This window comes from Balaenoptera musculus, chromosome 15, assembly GCF_009873245.2.
Source record: "Balaenoptera musculus isolate JJ_BM4_2016_0621 chromosome 15, mBalMus1.pri.v3, whole genome shotgun sequence".
Classification (NCBI taxonomy): domain Eukaryota; kingdom Metazoa; phylum Chordata; class Mammalia; order Artiodactyla; family Balaenopteridae; genus Balaenoptera; species Balaenoptera musculus.
In genome coordinates this window covers 60,001,892-60,023,547 of record NC_045799.1, presented here as the reverse complement: position 1 = coordinate 60,023,547, position 21,656 = coordinate 60,001,892, and the positions used below count along the sequence as shown (strand labels likewise).

The following is a 21,656-nucleotide window of genomic DNA, read 5'->3' as shown; positions in this document are numbered from 1 at the left end:
AGATGGTATGCTTTTCCCCCATTACTGGGGGTGGCCCTCCTCCCAGTTTTGTACATAAAGTTTTATTGGATCACACACATGTGTTCACACACTTTCTGCGGCTGCTTCCATGTCACAAAGGAAGGCAGAGTTGAGTAGCTGCGACAGAGACCGAAGAGCCTAAAATATTTACCATCTGGCCCTTTACGGAAAAGGTTGGCAGACCCCGGGTCAATTAAGTTACAGGTGATCCTCAAAAGGAGGTCCATGAAAATGCCTGTAAGATCCCACTCAAGTTAATGGGAATTTGAGGATGGAAGGGTTTGAATCAGCGAAAGGCTGAAACTGGACATGATGGAGTGCTTTGCTCACCACAAGAGGAAGACACGACCCGAGCTGGCACTTGTCTCAAGTCCATTTCCACTTCAGCCAGAGTCTAGCCTCTGGCCACGCCTCCCGGGCCCTCCAGCTGGGCCAGAATCTGACTTGGAACCCTGGTGCTGCCACCCACTGCCCTGGGAAGTACAGATAAGTTCTGCCATGTCTGGGGAGGAGTCCAAAGGCTGGAGAGGAAATGCCTGCAGGTGACCAGTCAGCAGGAGCCGTTGTTGTTGTTTAGCTGCTGCTTCCTGCACTCACCTGACTCCCGTTCTGTGCTCATGGTTGCGCCTTCCCTGACGGGCCTTTCTTTTACCTCCACTACGCAGGTGTTTTGGTTAGGAGCTTCGACGGGGGCCAGATTCCTGGGTACAGGCTGACTTAGGCAAACTACTGAATGTCTCTACATCTCAGTTTTCCCATCTGCAAAACTGGGATAGTAACTGTGCTTTCTTCTTAGGCAAACTGTGAGGATTCAGTGAGTTAAAAACATGTAAAGTAGCTCAGGACAATGTCTGGCGGATAGTGCGCACTCCGTAAGTAATGCTGCTGCTTCTTCTTCTTCTTATTATTATTACTACTACCCTAATCATGACCCTCCTTCCAGTCCCAGGTCAGGCACAAGCAAAGAACTGGAAGAAGCTGAGGGTGTGTTTAGGTCGAAGCCACCCCCTCCAGGAAGCCTTCTTACTGGGCCCCAGCACCATCCGTGATCCATGGCACTTTGGACCTCCAGGGTGGTAGACAGAACATCTACTTCTGAGTCAGTCTGATCTAGGTAACAAATCCTAGCTGTGTGACCCTGGACAAGTTACTTAACCTCTCTGTGCCTTATCCCATCATCTGTAAAAGGGGACAGGATCTTCCTCGTGGGGGTCCTCATGAGGCTTACCTGAGATGATGCACGTGCAGAGTGCTCAGCTCAGAGCAGGTATTCTGTAAATAAAACACTGCTAAACCGTGTTATTTTCACTTTCTGCATTTTATTATGAAAGCACTTTACAGTACTACTCAGCTGTAGACGTTAAGCTCTTGATTGCTAGGAATGGTTGATCTGGGTGCCCCGCTAGGCTCCACCAACACCTGGCACCGAGAGGGAGCTCTGCAAATGTTTATTGCCTCGAATTGGCTGAAGAAACAGCATCCTGCCTCAGCCGAAGAACGAGGAGCAGGCCGTTGCCTTTCTCCACGGTCCCTGGCAGCCATGGGCCATGGACACTTAGGCATCTGGAAGGATACCTGCCAGTAAAATTCTGAGCGTGATTATACTGGAGTCTAGAACTCCCAAATTGGCAACTCAGAATCGTAATTTAATATGAAGAATGTCATACTGAATGAGTCAGGTGGGCCTTAACCCCGATACTGGATCAGCAGCTGACGTTCCAGCCCTGCCTAAGAAACATCTGCTTCTCCCCCCACTTTGCCTCACAGCCACCCCAGGCCACTGGCCGCCGGCAGGGATCACCGTCTCCAGGCCTGCATCTTGGCTGCCTGCTGAGGAAATTCCTCACCTGCAGGAGGGATTATCTATGCCTGCTTTCTGTGTGTTCACACCAACCTTTTCCTTTTTTTAATTTTCCTTTTCTTTGTTTCTTTTATGAGTCCCATTTTTTTCCTTACCACTGAGACAGAATAAATTGAGTGTGACTAATGATTTGTGACACAAGTTTCACTGTTACAGCTGGCAATGTAAAGATGCCAAGCATTTTCATAAGTGTATACTCAGGCAGGATAAAAGTAAAAACTGCCCAATTAGCATCTGTTTACACTTTCCAAGCCTAAGTAACAAATTGTATCGGGGTGCATCCTGATTTCCTGGTTGATTTGAGGCACATTTCTGATATTAGAATATTAAATTATATGGAGATTGTATCCCAATCCTCTGATTGATTTGAAATGAATTTGAATCAGGATAGCTTAAAAATTGCATTTATAGCATCTTTATGACTTGATACCATGGAGAAATAAATATGAAGCTAATGCCACGGAGGGCGTCCTCTTGATGCAGGGGCTGTCTCTGCTGCAGATTTTCCTGGTGGTAATTAAAGGAGATGCCTGTCACCTCCTTACAGCAGTTCATAATTCAAAAACAATCTATACGTGATACTCAATTAAGGCACCATAGAGACATGTCGGCCACAGATGACTGATGAACAGTCCGAATGGAAATTCTGCACAACTCTTGAAAACACCACTAAAATCAATCCCCCGTCAGGAAAACCATGATTTATTAATACATTCTTTACCTCCATCGAGTTGTGAATCAATGTGTCCCCATCAAAAGCTAGTAGAGGACTTCCCTGGTGGCGCAGTGGTTAAGAATCCGCCTGCCAATGCAGGGGACACGGGTTCGAGCCGTGATCTGGGAAGACCCCACATGCCACAGAGCAACTAAGCCCGTGCACCACAACTACTGAGCCTGCGCTTTAGGGCCTGCGAGCCACAACTACCGAGTCTGTGAGCCACAACTACCGAGTCTGCGTGTCACAACTACTGAAGCCCGTGTGCCTAGAGCCCGTGCTCCACAACAAGAGAAGCCACCGCAATGAGAAGCCCACACACCGCAACAAAGAGTAGCCCCAGCTCACCGCAACTAGAGAAAACCCACGCGCAGCAACGAAGACCCAACACAGCCAAAAATTAAATTAATTAATTAACTTTTAAAAAAAAAGCTAGTAGAAAACCAACATGAGTAAAACTTCTTGCAAGTCCTGGTGGCAGGATTGTAACTCGGACAAGGGCCTGCACGTTGCAAGGCCAGCTGGTCATGTCCGTGCCCCACTCCAGCAGGGGAGCCTCGGGGCATGATGGGCACCTGCTGTTTACTGGGCACACGTTGCCAGCATCCAAGCTGTCATCCAAACCTCTCTGCCACCCGTGAGACAGGTATTATTGTCTTACAAATGAGGAAGTCAAGGTTCACAAAGGTCAGTAACCTGCCCAAGGTCCCAAAGGACAGAACTTGAGTCTGCAAGAACCTGAGCTCTTACATCCAAGTACTATGGTTCTAATCCTGGCTGCCCTGTTTTCTAACTGAGTAACTTTGCCTTGGTTCCTTAACTTCTCCATGCCTGGTCTTCTCATCTGTAAAATGGAGATGACTCCTGTGTCCCTAGGACAAAGGTCCATTGGGAGGATTCAGGAGATGGTGGATAAAAAGTCCTTAGGGTCCTGCTGCTGCTACCCTCGACCCACTCTGCCTCGGTGTTTGCCCTTCTTTGGGACAGAATCAGGAGACATGATTGGGGTTCAGAACTCCTGGACTTCCCAGGAGGTGGGAAGTAGAAACTCCCACTACCAAATACCAGGCTCCTGGTTCCGGTTCCAACCCAAGAAGAGGCTCCCTCACTTCCCACCTGAGTCTCATCCCTGTGTTTTGCTCTTCCCTGGGCCAACTGGGAATATCCCAGAGCCTTGAACTCTGCACCAGAACCCAGGAGAGTGGAGAGTCATTCATACGTCCCTACTTTGAGACAGACTTTAGCCTCCTGCCTGACCATCCCTTTGTAAATTTATCACATGGTCATTGCCTGATTTCCTGTTCAGGACTCCAAAATGACAAGTTCCTCGTTGTAATGGGCGGGGGGGAGGGGGGATCTCTTTTACCAGAAGCAAGAAGATTCTGAACACAACGGCTCTGCTTGCTGACAGCTCTTTCATCTTTATTTCTAGTCCTCTTTAGGCTTCTTTGCTCATCTAAAAATCCTCATTTGGTCACATTTTCTGTGACTTGGGACATTAACAGTAAATGATGAGCCCCCAGGGACCTGGGACGGGAAATGGATGGGACACGCTGATGGCAGAGAAGCCCAGCTCTCCACAGTCCACCGAGACCCCTTCTGAAAGGTCTGCTGGTCACTTGCACAGTCCCCATTGACACTCCTGTCTCTGCGAATGCCAACAAATAACGGCGTGAAATCTAAACATAAATGAGTTTTCACAGCTAATTACGGCTAATGCGAGCAACTTTCAAAATTGCCAAACATTCATTCCAGAATAGTACATTTTGCAACTATGAATTAGGCATAAAGAGCCAAATTTCATAAACATAATTTAGCATACAACAAAATAATAATAATACTAAGTGCTTTCCGACTGGCCATTAACAACTCCCCGAGGTGGGTCTAATCGCACTCTCCCATTTGGGCCTCTGACGGCACAGGCCATAAGGCTCGGAAACCCCAGGAAGGCAGTGGAGGAAGCAGTCATTTCCACGGCCCTCCGGCCTGAGTGATCAGGAGCTGTTCACTTCCCCCACTTACGGCGATACACCCAACCCAGCGGTTCCAGCTGCAGCTTTTAGCCACACAGCTCCGGCCCTGGTGTGGCAGCACCTCCGTCCCTCCTGTCATTCTTTCCCGGTCCACGTCACCTTGATGTTTGTTTGTGATCACCAAGTCAATGCATGATCACTGCAAACATTACAGGAATAAAAACATAGAAAGTGATGCCCGCCCTTGCTAATCCCACCCCACCACCCTGGTGGTGAAATCACCTGTGTGAGTTTAGTGTCTGTTTCTCTCCCATTCAGCTGGGGGTACAAACACAAGCACACACCCTCTTATATGGATGTTATCTTTATTTTACAAAAACAGGATCACACAACACTTCTTTTTACATCTTGCTGTTCATACTTAATAATATATTTGGTGCCTTTCAGTGCCGGTATATGTAAATCGACCTCTTATTTTTTTTTTAATACACATACTATAATTTATCCAGTCTCCCGTAAACGAATATTACAAACAGTGCCTCTGTGAGCGCTGTATATTTGTCCCCACAGACACAACACACCTACATCTGTGGGCTTTTCTCTGGGTATCTCTGAAGGATAAATTTATATGAAAATGGTGGTGTTGGGTCCAGGGGAATGCACAGCAAAATGTGAGAACCTAATAGCACCTAATTACCCTCTGAAATGAATTGTATCTGTTTGCTTCCTAATAACAGTCAATGGAAATAGCTGTTTCTCTCCACCCTTGGCTGTTTTAAGTAGGGAAACTGGGGTCACCTTCCTTTCCATCCCTAGCCATGGTCCAGGGCTGGCAGACCCACACCTGCCCGCGGGTGGGTCTCAGTTCTTGCTGCTGGAGAGTGGCTATAATCTCCAGAGCTCTGTTCAAAGTCTCCCGGAACCCTACTAACAAGAAGAGTTAAACATTTTGGTCGTATTTCCTTCATACCTTTTTTGAATCATTGTCAAATGCAGAACAGTTCTCCCACCACGAGGGTCCCTTCTGTAGCCACACCCACTCCCAGCCCCCTTCATCCCTGTCCCTAACTCCTAGCAAGTATATCTATAATTTTTGTCACTTTAAGAATGTTATGTAAGTGGAATCATACAGTATGGAACCTTTTGAGTTGGCTTTTTATAAGTTTTTCCTTTTTTTTTTTAATTAATTAATTAATCGTTGGCTGTGTTGGGCCTTCATTGCTGCGCGCGGGCTTTCTCTAGTTGCGGCGAGCAGGGGCTACGCTTCATTGCAGTGCACGGGCTTCTCCTTTCAGTGGCTTCCGTTGTTGCGGAGCACGGGCTCTAGGCACGTGAGCTCAGTAGTTGTGGCGCACGGGCTTAGTTGCTCCGCGGCATGTGGGATCTTCCCGGACCAGGGCTCGAACCCGTGTCCTCTGCATTGGCAGGCGGATTCTTAACCACTGCGCCACCAGGGAAGTCCCGAGTTGGCTTTTTAAAATCAGCATAATCTCCTTGATAACCACTCAAGACGTGGCATGTGTCAATAGTTGATTCCTTTTTATTGCTGAGTAGTGTTCTGTTGGTGTGGGTGCCCCTTGACTGTGACCATTTCTTAGACTTTCCTTATTTTTGATGACCTTTACAGTCTTGAGAAGTACTGGCCAGGTATTTTATAGAATGTCTATTGGGATCTGTCTGATGTTTTTTTCATGCCAGAATTATGGGTTTAAGGGAGGAAGACCACACAGGTCAATTACTGTTTTAATCCCAGTCATATCAAGGTACATACCATCAACCTGACGTCTCATCACTGTTGACGTTCATCAGTTTCTCCACTGTAAAGTTCCTTTTTTTTTTTAAAAAACCCCTCTTTATACTTTACTCTTTGAAGGAAGTCGCTCTGCACAGCCCATGCCTAAGGGGTAGGGAGTTACACTCCGCCTCCTTAAAGGAGGAATTTCCACATAAATTACCTGTTAGTCTTCTGTATGGGATGTTTGTCTCTTTTCCCCACATTTATTCAGTCAGTTATTTGTATTAGTATAGACTCGTGGCTTTTTAAATACATTTCCTGCCCCAGTCTTACAGTCACTCATTTCTCCAGGGATCCGTAGCTCCTTTGGTTGGAGAACAGAAGTAGAAACCAAGATGTGGCTGCTAGGTGTACTCCCTGCCAGGATGTGTCCTTGCTCCTAGGCACTTGCACCTGACAGAGCAAGAAGTGTGTGTCTCTCCACTAACCTGTGTACATGCACGTCTATAAATATTTCCAGGTGTCAACAGGGTTTCCATGTTAAGGTAAACACAAGTTCATGCTGACGTCTCCAACTCGAATCCATTACCACACGGATCGTTCTAGCCTCCTCCCCTTCCCATATGGGTTTAAAGAAAAAACACAACATTTTTTTTATTGAGCTGTATAATTCACATACCGTACAATTTACTCCAAAATTCAGTGGCTTTAATATATTCACAAGACTGTGCAACCATTGCCACTGTCTAATTCCAGACCATTTTTACCATTCTGCAAAGAAACCCTGTGCTCATTAGCAGTCATTCCCACTCCCTCTTTCCCCCCCTCACCCAGCAACCACTAATATACTTTCTTTCGCTATGGATCTGCCCATTCTGGACATTTCTTATAAGTGGAGTCATACAATACGTGGCCTTCTGCATCTGACTTCTTTAACTCGGCATAATGTTTTGAGAAGTGGTAAACTCTTAGTCTTTATATGTCCAAACATGTATCTGTTTTGCCCTTAAACTTGAATGATGGTTTAGCTAGGTACAAAATTTGAGGTTCACAAGTACTTGCCTTCAGCATTTTGAAGGTATTACTCCCTGATTCTTTTATGGTTGAGATGCCTGCTACCTGTCCAATTGTCATTCCTTTATAGTATTTTTGCCATGAGATCTTTTTTTTTTTAATTTTTTAAATCTGTTTTTGGCTGAGTTGGGTCTTCATTGCAGTGCGCATGCTTCTCATTGCCGTGGCTTCTCGTGCTGCGGAGCACAGGCTCTAGGCGCGTGGGCCTCAGCAGTTGTGGCACATGTGCTCAGCAGCCGTGGCTCGCGGGCTCCAGAGCGCAGACTCAGCAGCTGTGGCTCACGGGCCCAGCTGCTCCGTGGCATGTGGGATCCTCCCGGACCAGGGCTCGAACCCGTGTCCCCTGCACTGGCAGGCGGGTTCTTAACCACTGCACCACCAGGGAAGTCCCACCATGATATCTTTTTAAGACTTTTCTTTCTGATGCTCCATAATTTTACCATGGCATATGTCAGTATGAATTGATTTTTATTTATCCTACTTAGTACTTTTCATTTGAAGACCCATGTGTTCCTCCTTTCTGGAAAATTCCAAATAACCCATCCTTTGGGTTCTTTGAACTTCTCATTCTTATTGCTTATGTCCGGGTGTCTGTGTTGTTTTCTGATTCAGCTCCACATTTCTACCTTTTCATTCACTAATTCCCTGTCTGATTCATGTCTAGTCTAGAATTTATCCCATTTATTGAGGGTTTTGTTTTGAAATTTTAATTCATATCTTTTATGTCCACCATTTCTAAATTTCCATTACCAACCCTTCTCATTCAATTCATGCCCGTTTCGTTTCACAACATCTTGGTCTTCTTAATGGATATTTGTCCTTTATTGAGTACGTTTGATATCCTAAACATTTATTTTAAATATTTCTCACACAGTTTATATCATTGATTTCCCCTGAAGTGAATTCATATTCCCGATTGAAGAGTTTGAAGACTGTCTTACTTAGCGTGAAATTTTCACGGATGGTGGAATTTTTTATTTCAGGTTCAGTTTGGGTAAGAGGTATTTGCAGGGGGGGAGGCGGCGGTTTTTCCCTCACTTTTCCTCTTGACCGACTTCTCCCTGTGCAGGGGTTTTGGCCCCCGTCGGGGACCAGGCCTTACAATAGTGTTTTAGAGTCTTGGCCCCCCAGTCATCCTGGGAAAACGTGTTTCGGTTCCTTGATTTGAACCTGTGTCTGTCCTTCCTCCCTAGACCCGTGGGTTGCTATAAGCCTTCACCCAGTGCTGTGCTGGAGACAGCTCCTACCAACACATGAAAACCAATGATTAAATGTTAGAGAATTGTGTGAGTTGGTTGTTAAACAGCCATTGTTAGAATTTAATTATACAAACTCATCATTAAGTAAATTATATTAAGAAGCAAAGGTAATAAATACTCATACTCGACACTTAACCATTTTCTGATTATCTTGCTCTGTATTATTCTCACCCCTGCTCTTTGGCTGCGTACAGCTCTCGTATGTGTGTTGGGAACACTCCGTGGTGGTGGGTGTGCTCCTGGACATCTCTTGACCACTCTGGTTCAGTGACATCATGTTGGTCATTTGAAATCGGCCATCGTGAGAATGTTTACTCCATGGAAATTAGTAAACATTACAGATCAGGTCCTTTTTTTACTCCATGGAAATTAGTAAACATTACAAATCAGGTCCTTTTTTTTTTTTTTTTTTTCTGGAGTGCTTGTACCAGGGTGTACTAGCCCACCACCACCCTGGAACAGGGCAGCCGTGGTTTTCTTCAGTCTCCTTCCATAAACGGAGGTATTAACACCACCCCTGTTTCCAGCCGGGAGCCAGCCTTTATTGCCTCATCTCAGAGAAAGTGCTTTCAATCTTGATTATCTTGTAAGAGCTCAACTCCCACTCATTACTCTGCCTTCCTGCTTTTTTTCTGGTCCATAGAGCTATTTATTTTGGTATTGAAGCTATCTCTGTCCTTTGGTTTTTTTTTTTATATTTTATCCATCATAGATCTAAGTTTGGAGAGGAGGAGGTACATTAAATGTTGACCATGCTGTGCTATCTTGATTAGAACTCCATAAACATTATTATTTTTTTTCAAAAAGATTTTAATATAGCTGTCAGTAATCTTGATGCTAGACAACAAATGATTACATATACCATAGTATATGATTTACGCTTTTAAAAATTCTTTGAGGTGTACTTTCCACACCTTAGATGAATAAGATCCACCAAAAGTCCTTTAGATGACTGTTGGCTCACCAGGAAGTCCAGTCCTGGGTCGCTGATCTCTGCCACACTAAGCAACCAATGATAAGTTAAAACAGCTTTTCCTAGAGTCAGGACTCCTGGCCGGGGGTAAGAACAGCTTTACACATACAAAATACCAGAAGGACATTTAAAACAGAGAAGATGTTACCTATTAAATCCCATCTCCATTTTCACAGTGAGAACACTGCAGCTTCCAAAATAAAGCTGTATCCTATGAACAATGAATAACAGTGGGAATTTGAATTGGGTGTCAATCATAGAGATTTGAGGAAGTGCTTGTAAATAGCTTGTTCTCTCGTGTTGTGGAACGTGTACCTTCTCCTTGCTGCATACATGTCTTCACGTTTTGTTATTTCACTGGCCCTATCTTTGGCTCCTGGACTCAGAGATTCCTGAGAAATATGAAGGAATTAATGAGTAAAAAGTATTTGTTTAAAAGAGAGGGACAAGTCCACCTCCTTATCCCTTCTCCTATTTCAAACCTTTTTCTCCTTCCATCCAGCTATTCTTTTATTTTATTTATTTTTTTAACATCTTTATTGGAGTATAATTGCTTCACAATGGTGTGTTAGTTTCTGCTGTATCACAGAGTGAATCAGCTATACGTATACATATATCCCCATATCCCCTCCCTCTTGCATCTCCCTCCCACCCTCCCTAACCCACCCCTCTAGGTGGTCACAAAGCACCGAGCTGATCTCCCTCTGCTATGCGGCTGCTTCCCACAGCTATCAGTTTTACATTTGGTAGTGTATATATGTCCATGCCACTCTCTCACTTCGTCCCAGCTTACCCTTCCCCCTCCCTGTGTCCTCAAGTCCATTCTCTATGTCTGCGTCTTTATTCCTGTCCTGCCCCTAGGTTCTTCAGAACCGTTTTTTTTAGATTCCATATATATGTGTTAGCATACGGTATTTGTTTTTCTCTTTCTGACTTACTTCACTCTGTATGACAGACTCTAGGTCCATCCACCTCACTACAAATACCCCCATTTCATTTCTTTTTATGGCTGAGTAATATTCCATTGTATATATGTGCCACATCTTCTTTATCCATTCATCTGATGATGGACACTTAGGTTGCTTCCATGTCCTGGCTATTGTAAATAGAGCTGCAATGAACATTTTGGTACATGACTCTTTTTGAATTATGGTTTTCTCAGGGTATATGCCCAGTAGTGGAATTGCTGGGTCGTATGGTAGTTCTATTTTTAGTTTTTTAAGGAACCTCCATACTGCTCTCCATAGTGGCTGTATCAGTTTACATTTCCACCAACAGTGCAGGAGGGTTCCCTTTGCTCCACACCCTCTCCAGCATTTATTATTTGTAGACTTTTTGATGGTGGCCTTTCTGACTGGTGTGAGGTGATACCTCATTGTAGTTTTGATTTGCATTTCTCTAATGATTAGTGATGTTGAGCATCCTTTCATGTGTTTTTTGGCAATCTGTATATCTTCTTTGGAGAAATGTCTATGTAGGTCTTCTGCCCATTTTTGGATTGGGTTGTTTGTTGTTTTGATATTGAGCTGCTTGTATATTTTGGAGATTAATCCTTTGTCAGTTGCTTCATTTGCAAATATTTTCTCCCATTCTGAGGGTTGTCTTTTTGTCTTGTTTATGGTTTTCTTTGCTGTGGAAAAAGTTTCATTAGGTCCCATTTGTTTATTTTTGTTTTAATTTCCATTTCTCTAGGAGGTGGGTCAAAAAGGATCTTGCTGTGATTTATGTCATACGAGTGTTCTGCCTATGTTTTCCTCTAAGAGTTTTATAGTGTCTGGCCTTACGTTTAGGTCTTTAATCCATTTTGAGTTTATTTTTGTGTACGGTGTTAGGGAGTGTTCTAATTTCATTCTTTTACATGTAGCTGTCCAGTTTTCACAGCACCACTAATTGAAGAGGCTGTCTTTTCTCCATTGTATATTCTTGCCTCCTTTATCAAAGATAAGGTGACCTTATGTGTGTGGGTTTATCTCTGGGCTTTCTATCCTGTTCCATTGATCTATATTTCTGATAAACATTATTTTTCATAGACATGTACCTTCTAGTCTATGGCTGTTTATATAGGCCTCAAAATATTTCCTTCATCTCTCCCATAGTCATTCACCTTTTCTCCCTTCTCTCCTTATTCCCTAGTACTTTCCTGTATGAGTTACAAGAAACAGGTTAATAATGTATTATATATATATGAGTTATCCTTGAAAAGATTCTGGATGTCACATATGCTGCCTTCTTATTTATCATATGCTGAATAATATTATGCATTTACTGTAATAATATGCATTGTTCACAGAAGAAACCACTGGAGCCCCCAAGTTACCTAAATGGAAATCCTTGGCCCCCTAATGTTTTTTCCCTTCCCTGCAGGTATCAAAGCTGTGTTCTCAGGCCACTACCACAGAAATGCCGGGGGCACCTACCAGGACCTCGACATGGTGGTATCATCTGCCATCGGATGCCAGCTGGGCAAAGACACCCATGGGCTCCGAGTCGTGGTGGTCACCGCTAAGAAAATCATCCATCGATACTACAGTTTAGATGAGCTGAGTGAGAAGGGAATAGAAGACGATCTGATGGATTTGTTGAAGGAAAAATGATTGCCGATTATGATTTATTCACTTTTCACTTCTACTATTTTTTCATTTTAGAAGAAACAGCAGCTGCACACAACCCCTTATTGAAATAAAAAAGTATACCAGGCAGATTTGTGAATTTATGTCCTTTTGCTTAAATCAGAGAGCTAGGTCCTGTCGTAAATGATATTTAAAATAGAACTGCCCTCCCTATGCAAAAGAGAGGGGAGGAGCCTGGAAATGAAAGAATAAATGATATTATTAGAATCTCTCTGCATGGGTGATTGAATAAGTTCTCCTAATGATGTTTTTCTCAACTCTGCTCTGAATTAGATGGTTTTCTGGCATCATATGGTAAATGTCAACCTATCGATCTCAGTCACATCCTGATATCCAAGTGTGATCTCTGATGAATCTTTGAACAAAATTCACCTGATTATAGTAAACCGTGGTCACAACTCCCAAAATGCTAGGCAAAACGAAGATCATCTCCTTCCCTTCCTGACAAAACAAATAATTGTGTTCTGTTACCAGAGCCAGAGACTCGTCTGGCTGAGGAGCTGAGTAGCCGACATTTACTATTAAAGTCTGGGACATCTGTTATGGCCGATGATGAAGCTGATACAAGTCAAAGCTCGAGTTTACCTTCATGGCGGCTAGAAAAGTCACCTTTGCACATAAATCGTCCATATTCAAAAGCCTCATCCCGGAGACTAGAACCAAAGCCCTAAAAGGCCACCTCTGCAGTCATGGGCAGCACGTCTGATTCACTCACATTCACGTTCGCTGCTGCAGTAACTCCCTCCGCAGGTGGATGTTCTCGTGTGATCGGAATCATCCTCCGTTTATGAGACTCTTAGCTCTGTCTACTTTGACAGAAAACATGGGAATTGATGCAGAGTTCTTCAGAAACCAAGCAGAAATTCCTGTGGGGCAAAAACAGTGCTTTCAGCCATGTTATCTAAATTGGCACCAATTTTGATTAAATGCGCTGGTGCAGGATCCCTTGACCAAGGAGCGTGGATGGGTTAAAATCAGCATTGTCTTTGTCTAATCTACCTTGCTGCTGCTTCTCTGCGGCCCCTGACCACTGCGTAATTTTACCCACGTCACCTTCTCCAGCAGTCATCCTGATGGACAGGGAGCCTGGGTACCCTCCATCCTGCCAGGAAAACGTCACAGCGTTACGCAGTAGCATTCAGTCATCCTAACAAAGCAAAACAAAAAACCAAAAAACTGGTTGCAAATGAACTGCAAAGTCCATTAAATTAAAAGACTTTCATGTCAAAAAGTTTTAGTCAATGTAGCAAAACCATGTGAAATTAAATAGAAAGATAACTGGATATATAAATTCATAAGGAACAAAAGACAAGAAGTTAATTTTACTACAGATCGGTGACACACCATAGCTCATTGTTATGTGGCAAGAAATTAAAATTTTTCAAAATTAGAATGCTCCTGTTTTAGAGTTCTGCTGCATTCTTGCTTCGCATTCGTCTTTCTTTACAACAGGTGGGAATAGAAGAGATCAAGGAGAGGAATTCAGTAAGAGGCATAACCAATCAGCCATGCGTTTGAGGCCTGGGATGTGGTAACTTCAGAATCGGACGTGAGGAACGTGAACCAGGATGGTCAGTGCGGATGTGGGTCTCCTGGGGGAAACGGGGAGAGTTTAATCACCACGGACTGGAGCTCTCTTTGTCACGTCACCTGTGCAAAACGCTCTAGACTGTGGCACCTGGGTTTGGGGAAGGATATGGAAATAATTAAAAGTAATCGAAATGAAACTTCTAAATCTCCTTCTCCAAAAACCTAATAAGGAAGATAATTGATTCAAAACACAGCAAGAATATGCTACGAATAGGGAATCCTATGAAATTCTCACCATTTTTAAAGTAACCAAACAGCAGTATTCCCCAATGGTGATAGGTTCAGAAAGCAGTTAGGAAATGATGGTGTATCATTCTGATAGTAATTACCAATGCGTTCACTTATGATTCCTTTTTCTTTAAAAAAAAAAAAAGACATATTTTTTAAAAAGTGCCTTATACTGGGATAAACAATAAAACACACCATGATCATAAGTGCTCTGGTTTCGAATGTTTATTAGGTGCTAAGTACTGTTTTAAGTCCTTTGGCTCAGAGAGGTGGGGCCACTTGGCCAAGGTCACTCAGCTCATCAGTGGGGAGCGAAGGATTGAGACGCAAGCAGTCCAGCTGTTGAGCCTACGCTCCCTAACATTATCCTCTTTCCCGGAACACGTTTTTCACAGGTGAGAGGTTTGTACCCGCTCTTGGCAACACGGCACCCAGTTAGCTGGAGGCCCTGGGACTTCATCCCAGGGTTTGTAAAGCCTAGGCAAGGCCCAGAAGCCCCTTCTCTGACACCAGGTTCAGGGTGGCAAAAGCCTGTCCAAAGGAGCAGGTCATTCCAGGCAGAGAATTTTCACTGGAGGAGATTGAAAAGCTGAATTGAACCGTAATGGGCCACAGGACACAGCTCTGGCCACAACAGTAAACACTTCATCAGATGAAGCTTCCTTCCTTGTTTATAGTTTTCACCCCAGCGGGTAGGAAGCCAGCATCTCTCTCAGGGCAGAGAGGGCCACCTAATGCTCCCCCCCTCCAATTAATCATTTTAATTGGGAAAAAACTAAGGGGCTGCTAATGGAGGAAGCTTTTTTAAAGTGATCTAGAACCAGACTGTGAGGACTCAGGGGTGGGTTTGTGGATGGCAGGTGGGGAGATGATCATCTAACTGCGTTTGGTTTTTACAATAAGTAAGTTTATCTCAAGTCTTCAGTCATGTTTCCCCTCAAGTTGGAGAACAAGGGGAAAAAAATGTAGTAAACTTCATGGCACTAACGAACAGGACATTTCATAATATCTTGATTTTTCAGCATTGCTAGATAGTCCCTAATAGAGGGTTATGAGGCAAACACTAGTTTTAAGCCTGACTAATAACACTAGGACTGGGAAAAGAATCTAACAAAGAGTGGATATATGTATATGTATAACTGATTCACTTTGCTGTACAGCAGAAACTACCAACATTGTAAATCAACTGTACTCCAATAAAAATTACAGTATGGAGGTTCCTTAAAAAACTAAAAATAGAACTACCATATGACCCAGCAATCCCACTACTGGGCATATACCCTGAGAAAACCATAATTCAAAAAGAGTCATGTACCAAAATGTTCATTGCAGCTCTATTTACAATAGCCAGGACATGGAAGCAACCTAAATGTCCATCGACAGATGAATGGATAAAGAAGATGTGGCACATATATACAATGGAATATTACTCAGCCATAAAAAGAAACGAAATTGAGTTACTTCTTGTAGTGAGGTGGATGGACCTAGAGTCTGTCATACAGAGTGAAGTAAGTCAGAAAGAGAAAGACAAATACCGTATGCTAACAGTTCTATTAAAAGCATATATATATATATATATATATGGAATCTAAAAAAAAAAAAAAAAGGTACTGATGAACCTAGTTGCAGGGCAGGAATAAAGAGGTAGACATAGAGAATGGACTTGAGGACATGGGGTGGGAGGGTGAAGCTGGGGCGAAGTGACAGTAGCATCGACATATATACACTATACACAAAATAGTTGGCTAGTGGGAAGCAGCAGCATAGCACAGGGAGATCAGCTCGGTGCTTTGCGATGACCTAGAGGGGTGGGATAGGGAGGAGGGGAGGGAGGCTCAAAAGGGAGGGGATATGGGAACATGTGTATGCATATGTCTGATTAGCCTTGTGCAACAGAAACTAACAGTACTGTGAAGCAATTATACTCCAGTAAAGATGTATTAAAAACAAAAAAGGTACATGCACCCCTATGTTCATAGCAGCACTATAAAAAATAAACAAAAAACACTAGGACCATTTACCTTATGTACCTGCAAAAGATACTGAGTTACATATAACTGTAGAATCTATATACACATAATACAGTTTAATATTATAGTCTGTCTTCTAATGTGAAATCTTTTGAGAAAAGGTAGCAAAAACATCATTTGCATTTACTTGAACTCTTAGTACTTATTCCCCAAGTAGTGTCTAAAACAGTTTTGTGCAGTCATGAAATTAAGTAGCAATATAGTATTGAGCTAAGGGGAAAAAAGAAGATTTAGGAATAAATTGTCAAGGCAAGTTCTATTAAAAGCTCTCTGTAATAGACACCAGAGATTTCTTGTTCAGATAACCTTAGCAGTTTTGGCTGCACATGCAAGAGATAGTACTTGACAGGTAATATTGATTTTTTAAATAACTGCATAAAATACTGTCTTACACCATTGGAGAGCTCTTAGGTATATTTATATATAGGCACGATGGAGGATTGTTTTCTTGGAATAATAAATGATTTCTGGCATCTTTATAGAAAACATTTTACTGACTAAATTATCTTTTTCCTTCAATGGATTTTCTTTTTTTTATTTTACCGTTTGTGACTATACACATACACACACAAATATATACAAGTTGGTTTTTTTCTTTAGATAACACCTAAAGGAACAATGTAAGTAAAAAACCTCTGTAAATAAATTGCATTGAATGTGAATATTCACAAGTTACCTTTTAAATTATTCTGTTCTGATATTTGTCTTTAAAAAGTAATTTTCTTCGTTAAAGGGGCTTTGCATCTCACTTAGAACAAAGTCCAGACTCCTTCCTACGACTTCCCGGGCCCCTCCCACTCTGCCCCTGCCCCGCCCGCACCTCTCAGCGTCGGCTCTGCCACCCTGCCCTTGCTGAGCGTCCCACTGCCCTGTGCACTTGCTGTTTCCTCTGATGGGAATTGGCTTCCTATCATTGTGACCTCAGCTCGGAAGTCCTCAGCACAGCCTTCCTTCCCCACCTGTCTGTGGTTACGCTCCTCAGCCCCAGGCAGCACCTCCCCACTCCCTTGTTTATTTTCTCCATAGCACGGCACTAAGACATTTGCTTGTTTTTCCTGATCTTTATATACCCCCCTCACGCCCACCCCCGAATGCAAGCTTCGGAACAGCAGGGACCTTTTCTGTCTCATCAGCCATTCTTCCCAATGCCTAGAACCCTGCCTGGGACAGAAGAGCTGCTCAATGAATACTTATTCCATGAATGTGGAATAAATAAGTATATAGCAATACTAATTATCAACATTAACACAATACAGGGAAGGGAAAGAGGCCACATTCCTAAGCCTTGTGGTAGTTCTTTGGGAATCGTCCTCAAAGTTAGGTATTGTCAACAGGTCAGTAAATTACAGCATCAGTGTTACCTTTGGTTTTCCACTCACAGTGAAGAAATTGGGGATAAGTAGAGAAGTGTTCTTGACGCTTAGTAATTCTAAGCCCTGCTTACTGGGCTTAGAATGAATGCTGTGCCAGTAACCAGAGCAGGTGAGCCCAGAGAAGGGACTGATTTTAGACTAAAGGTTATATGGGAATATATAAAGGAGATGGCTGGGAATACAAGTGTGGGACTCAGAAGTGAAAAATACACCTTGGAAGCGATACCCAGAGAGACTACGTGAATGAATGAGATTCCTGAGAACATTTAGCAGCACTGCAAGAGACCTAAGGACAGAACCTTGAAATAGACCTTTAGGGAACATCCTCGCTTCAGCACGAGAAGAGAAAGATGGGAGCCACGGAAGGAGTGAAGGGGAGTCTTTCTGAAAAGTTCAGACTGGTGCACACTGAATAAACAGAAAAAGGAATGGGCTCCACTCGGAGCTGCGTGCTTTTCCCCTGCAGACCAGCACTGCTGCAGATAACTATAAACTCAAAAAACCTACTTGGTGATTTGGAGAGTGAATAGAAACCAGGAGCTCAAAACTTCCCCTCTCCCTGTTCCACTTTGTCCTGAGAGCAAACCAGAGCTGTAGAGCAACGCAACTGGGATGGATAAAGTGTTTCCCCAAAACCCGCCATCTCTTTGCCCAGAGAAGCCAGGGAAGAAGCCCTGGTCACTGGAGAGTGAGGAATCCCGGAGAGCTGGGAATGGAAATCCCCTGATTTTCTATGCGAACTTCACACAGATCTCCGGCTTACCTCTAAGTATACATGAGCAGGATAGAGCAGCAAAAGCTTAAAGAATTGAACTGAGATGTTAACTACTGCTTAAGGCAAGCAACAGAGAACTTACAACTTAAGTAATCAAGTTAACTTCCTGCTAAAGCAAAAGCCTCAACATTCAGGGGAATATAACAGAATTCCAATTCTCCACAATATGACATGCACGATTCCCAGGATACAATCCAAATCACTTGATATACAAAAAAACAAAACAAAAAGCTAACAAAAACAAGAAAATGTGATTCACCCACAAAGGAAAAGACAATCAACCTCAAGATACCCCAGATGTTGGAATTATCACACTAGGGTAGTAAAGCAGCTATGATAACAGTGCTCAGTGAAATAAAGTTAAAAAACATGCTTTAAATGAATTAATGTAAAGGATATCTCACATGAGAAATAGAATGTATAAAAATAATCAAATGGAAATTTCAGAACTGAAAAAATACAATATCTGCAATTGAAAAATTCCCTGGATGGGCTTAATATCACAATGGGGATGGGTGAACATGAAGATAGATGAATAGACACCATCCAGTTTAAAGAGAAAGAGAAAAAGGGTTGGAAAAAAATTAAACCTCAGGGGGCTGTGGGACAATGTCAAAATGTCTAATATACAGCTAATATGAGTCCCCCAAAAGAAAGGAATCATGGAGCAGAAAATTATGTGGAGAAACTAAAGCCAACAACTTGCCGTATTTGGTAAAAGACAAAAGTTTACAAATTCCAGCTGCTCAGCAAACACAGAAAACATGAGCCATAAAACAAAATATTGCCAAATTGGACTTTATAAAAGATTCTTCTCTTTAAAAGACATCGCTAAGAAAATGGTAGGCAAGCCACAGGCGGGAAGGATATATTTACAACACATTTATCACATAAAATGCTTGTATCCAGAGTATGTAAAGAACTCTTACAACTCAATTTTTAAAAGGCTAATAAAAAAGATGGGGAAAATATTTGAACAGACACTTAACAAAAGAAAATATATGAATGGCCAACAAACACATGAAAAATGCTCATCATCACAGCCAACATGCAAGTGCAAATTAAAACTACAATGAGATGCCATCTGTCACTCACCAAAATGGCTAAAATGGAAAAGATTAATACCAAATGTCAGTGAGAATTTGGTACAACTCTGTGATAGCGATTCATAATAAGAAATATGTATTTGGTCTCATCCCTGTCCCTGGCAGAGTTCCTAAAACCCTCGGAATTTCCTAAATGCTAAGAGAGAGGAGGATGCCTTTTGTTATTCCTAAGAAACCCCTTTCTACCACACCTGAATTTATGTTAATGGAATCAGATTAGAGGGTTGGAACTTTCAGGCCCATTGCCCATCCTCAGGGGAGGGCCAAGAGGCTGGAGACTGAATTAATCACCAGCAAGTGATGATTTAAGCAATTGTGCCAGGTTACAAAGTTTCCATAAAAACCCAAAGGATGGGATTCTTGGAGCTTCCAGGGTGATGGTGCTGGAAGTGGCACATCTGGAGAGAGCATGGACGCTCTGCGCCTTCTCACACACCATGCCCTGTGCATCTCTCATCCAAGTACTAACCAGCCTGACCTTTCGTAAATTCCGAGATCAGACGAGATTAGGCGGGTTCAGGGTGTATAGCTGTGGATTGCCCCATGCATCTCTTCATCTGGCTGTTCCTGAGTTATATCCTTTTGTAATAAACCGATGATCTAGTAAGTAAAATGTTTCCCTGAGTTCTGTGAGCTCTCTAGCAAATTCATTTAACCTTACAAGGGCATTGTGGGAACCTCCACTTTAGAGCTGAGGAGTCAGAAGCACACATGACAACCTGGACTTGCATCTAAAGTGGGGCATGGGGCAGTCTTGTGGGACTGAACCCTTAACCTTTGGGATCTGATGTGATCTCTAGGTAGATAATCTCAGAGTTGAGATACATTGTAGTACACCCAGCCCGTGTTGCAGAATTGCTTGGTGTGGGGAAGAGAAACCCACATGTATGGTGAGCCTAAATACCAGAAGTGAAGTATTCCGTGAATGGTGAGTAAAGAAAAACCAGCCTTTTTCCTGTACACTAACTCATATACATTCTTGGCAAGAATATTAAATGGTACAACCATGTTAGAAAAGAGTTTGACAATTTCTTAAAAAATGAAAGTCCACCATATGACCCAGCAGTTCCACTCCTAGGTATTGACCCAGGAAAAATGTAGGCATATTTCCACCAAAAGTTTGTACATAGCAGCTTATTTGTAATAATAACCCCAAACTAGAAACAACCCAAATGTCCATCAATAACTGAATGAATGAGTAAAATGTGATACGTTCCTACGATGGGATACTATTCAGCATTAAAAGGGAACTGAAGGCGGTGGTTTTGAAATGTTCCATCAGCTCAACATGTCAGGTCTGTATGTCGAGGACGCCATCGTGACTCCTATTGACAAGGTGGCTGCCCAGCTCCAAGCATCACATCCTTATAGAACTGTGTTCAGAGACAGGAAGACGGGGCTGGTGGGGTGGGTCTTTACCTACAGAGTTGCTTTTTTCTATCTGAGAGGAAAGTATCTCCCAGAGACCCTCAACAGAGTCTCCATAGGCCCCCTTGGCCAGAACCAGAAATGCCAACAATACAACCCAACAGCCGTCCCTGATCGCAAAAAATACGGGGAGGATAAGGACCGTTGGTGACTATGAACCCTCGCCTCACTGAATACATGGATGCCACACCACAAGTTGCTGAAGAAATGAATAGTGAGAAAGAAAAGGGAATCCACAAAGACCAGTCTTTCCAGGGACCTCGGGAGGGGAGTAGACTGAGAGCAAAGTGGAGAAAGTGTGAGTTGAGCATGTTAACAGAGGAAGCAGCAATCAAGAGAAGGAGGATAAAAACGGACATGGGAAAGGAAATTACTGATGGAACAGGGATATTCATTGGAAGAGGAGCACAGCCTTGGCCGTGAGACAGGAGGGAAGAGGATGGAGAGGGTGGTGACCCTAGGAGTGGAGGAGGTTTGGGGTTGGTTGATTGGTTGGTTGTTTGATTGACTGGTTGGTTGATAGATTGACAGGCATATTCTGTGTCCCGAGAATGCGTTTCTCAGAGGTGCTCTGTGCTTGTGCTTCATTGTGAAGAGGTGAGACTTTCTGGATTTATGCTCAGTTCACCTCTCTGTCTTGTCAGGCAAAGACCACCATCTGTATAGACTGGTGACCATCTGGCTTTCACAGAATCTCTCCCCTGGGTAGATCCTATGGGATGTGCTTTAGACATTGAAGGAGAGCACATTCAGGGTGTGGCTTACTCCTGGGCCTATCAAAGTCTCCCCTTGGGCTCTGAAGATGTTCTTTCAAGACTTCATGGAGAAATTCATCCATTTCATCTCTTACAGAATGTCTTCGAAAGACTGGATTTGCTTTTTGTG

General features: G+C 43.1%; 1 protein-coding gene across 5 annotated transcripts in view; it reads left to right on the top strand.

The window, feature by feature from the left end:
• CPPED1 (calcineurin like phosphoesterase domain containing 1) overlaps window positions 1–21,656 on the top strand; it is a 151,170-nt gene that overhangs the window by 105,218 nt on the left and 24,296 nt on the right. For 3 of the 5 annotated variants that reach the window (XM_036827654.1, XM_036827656.1, XM_036827655.1), the window contains exon 5: window positions 11,976–14,287. The exons of 1 other annotated variant lie outside the window; for it this stretch is intronic. In XM_036827654.1, the coding sequence (XP_036683549.1) occupies window positions 11,976–12,205 (230 nt within the window). In that variant the 3' untranslated portion in view covers window positions 12,206–14,287. Of the gene's footprint in view, window positions 1–11,975; window positions 14,288–21,656 lie in introns of those variants that run through there. One more of the 5 variants, XM_036827652.1, reaches the window with a different exon arrangement.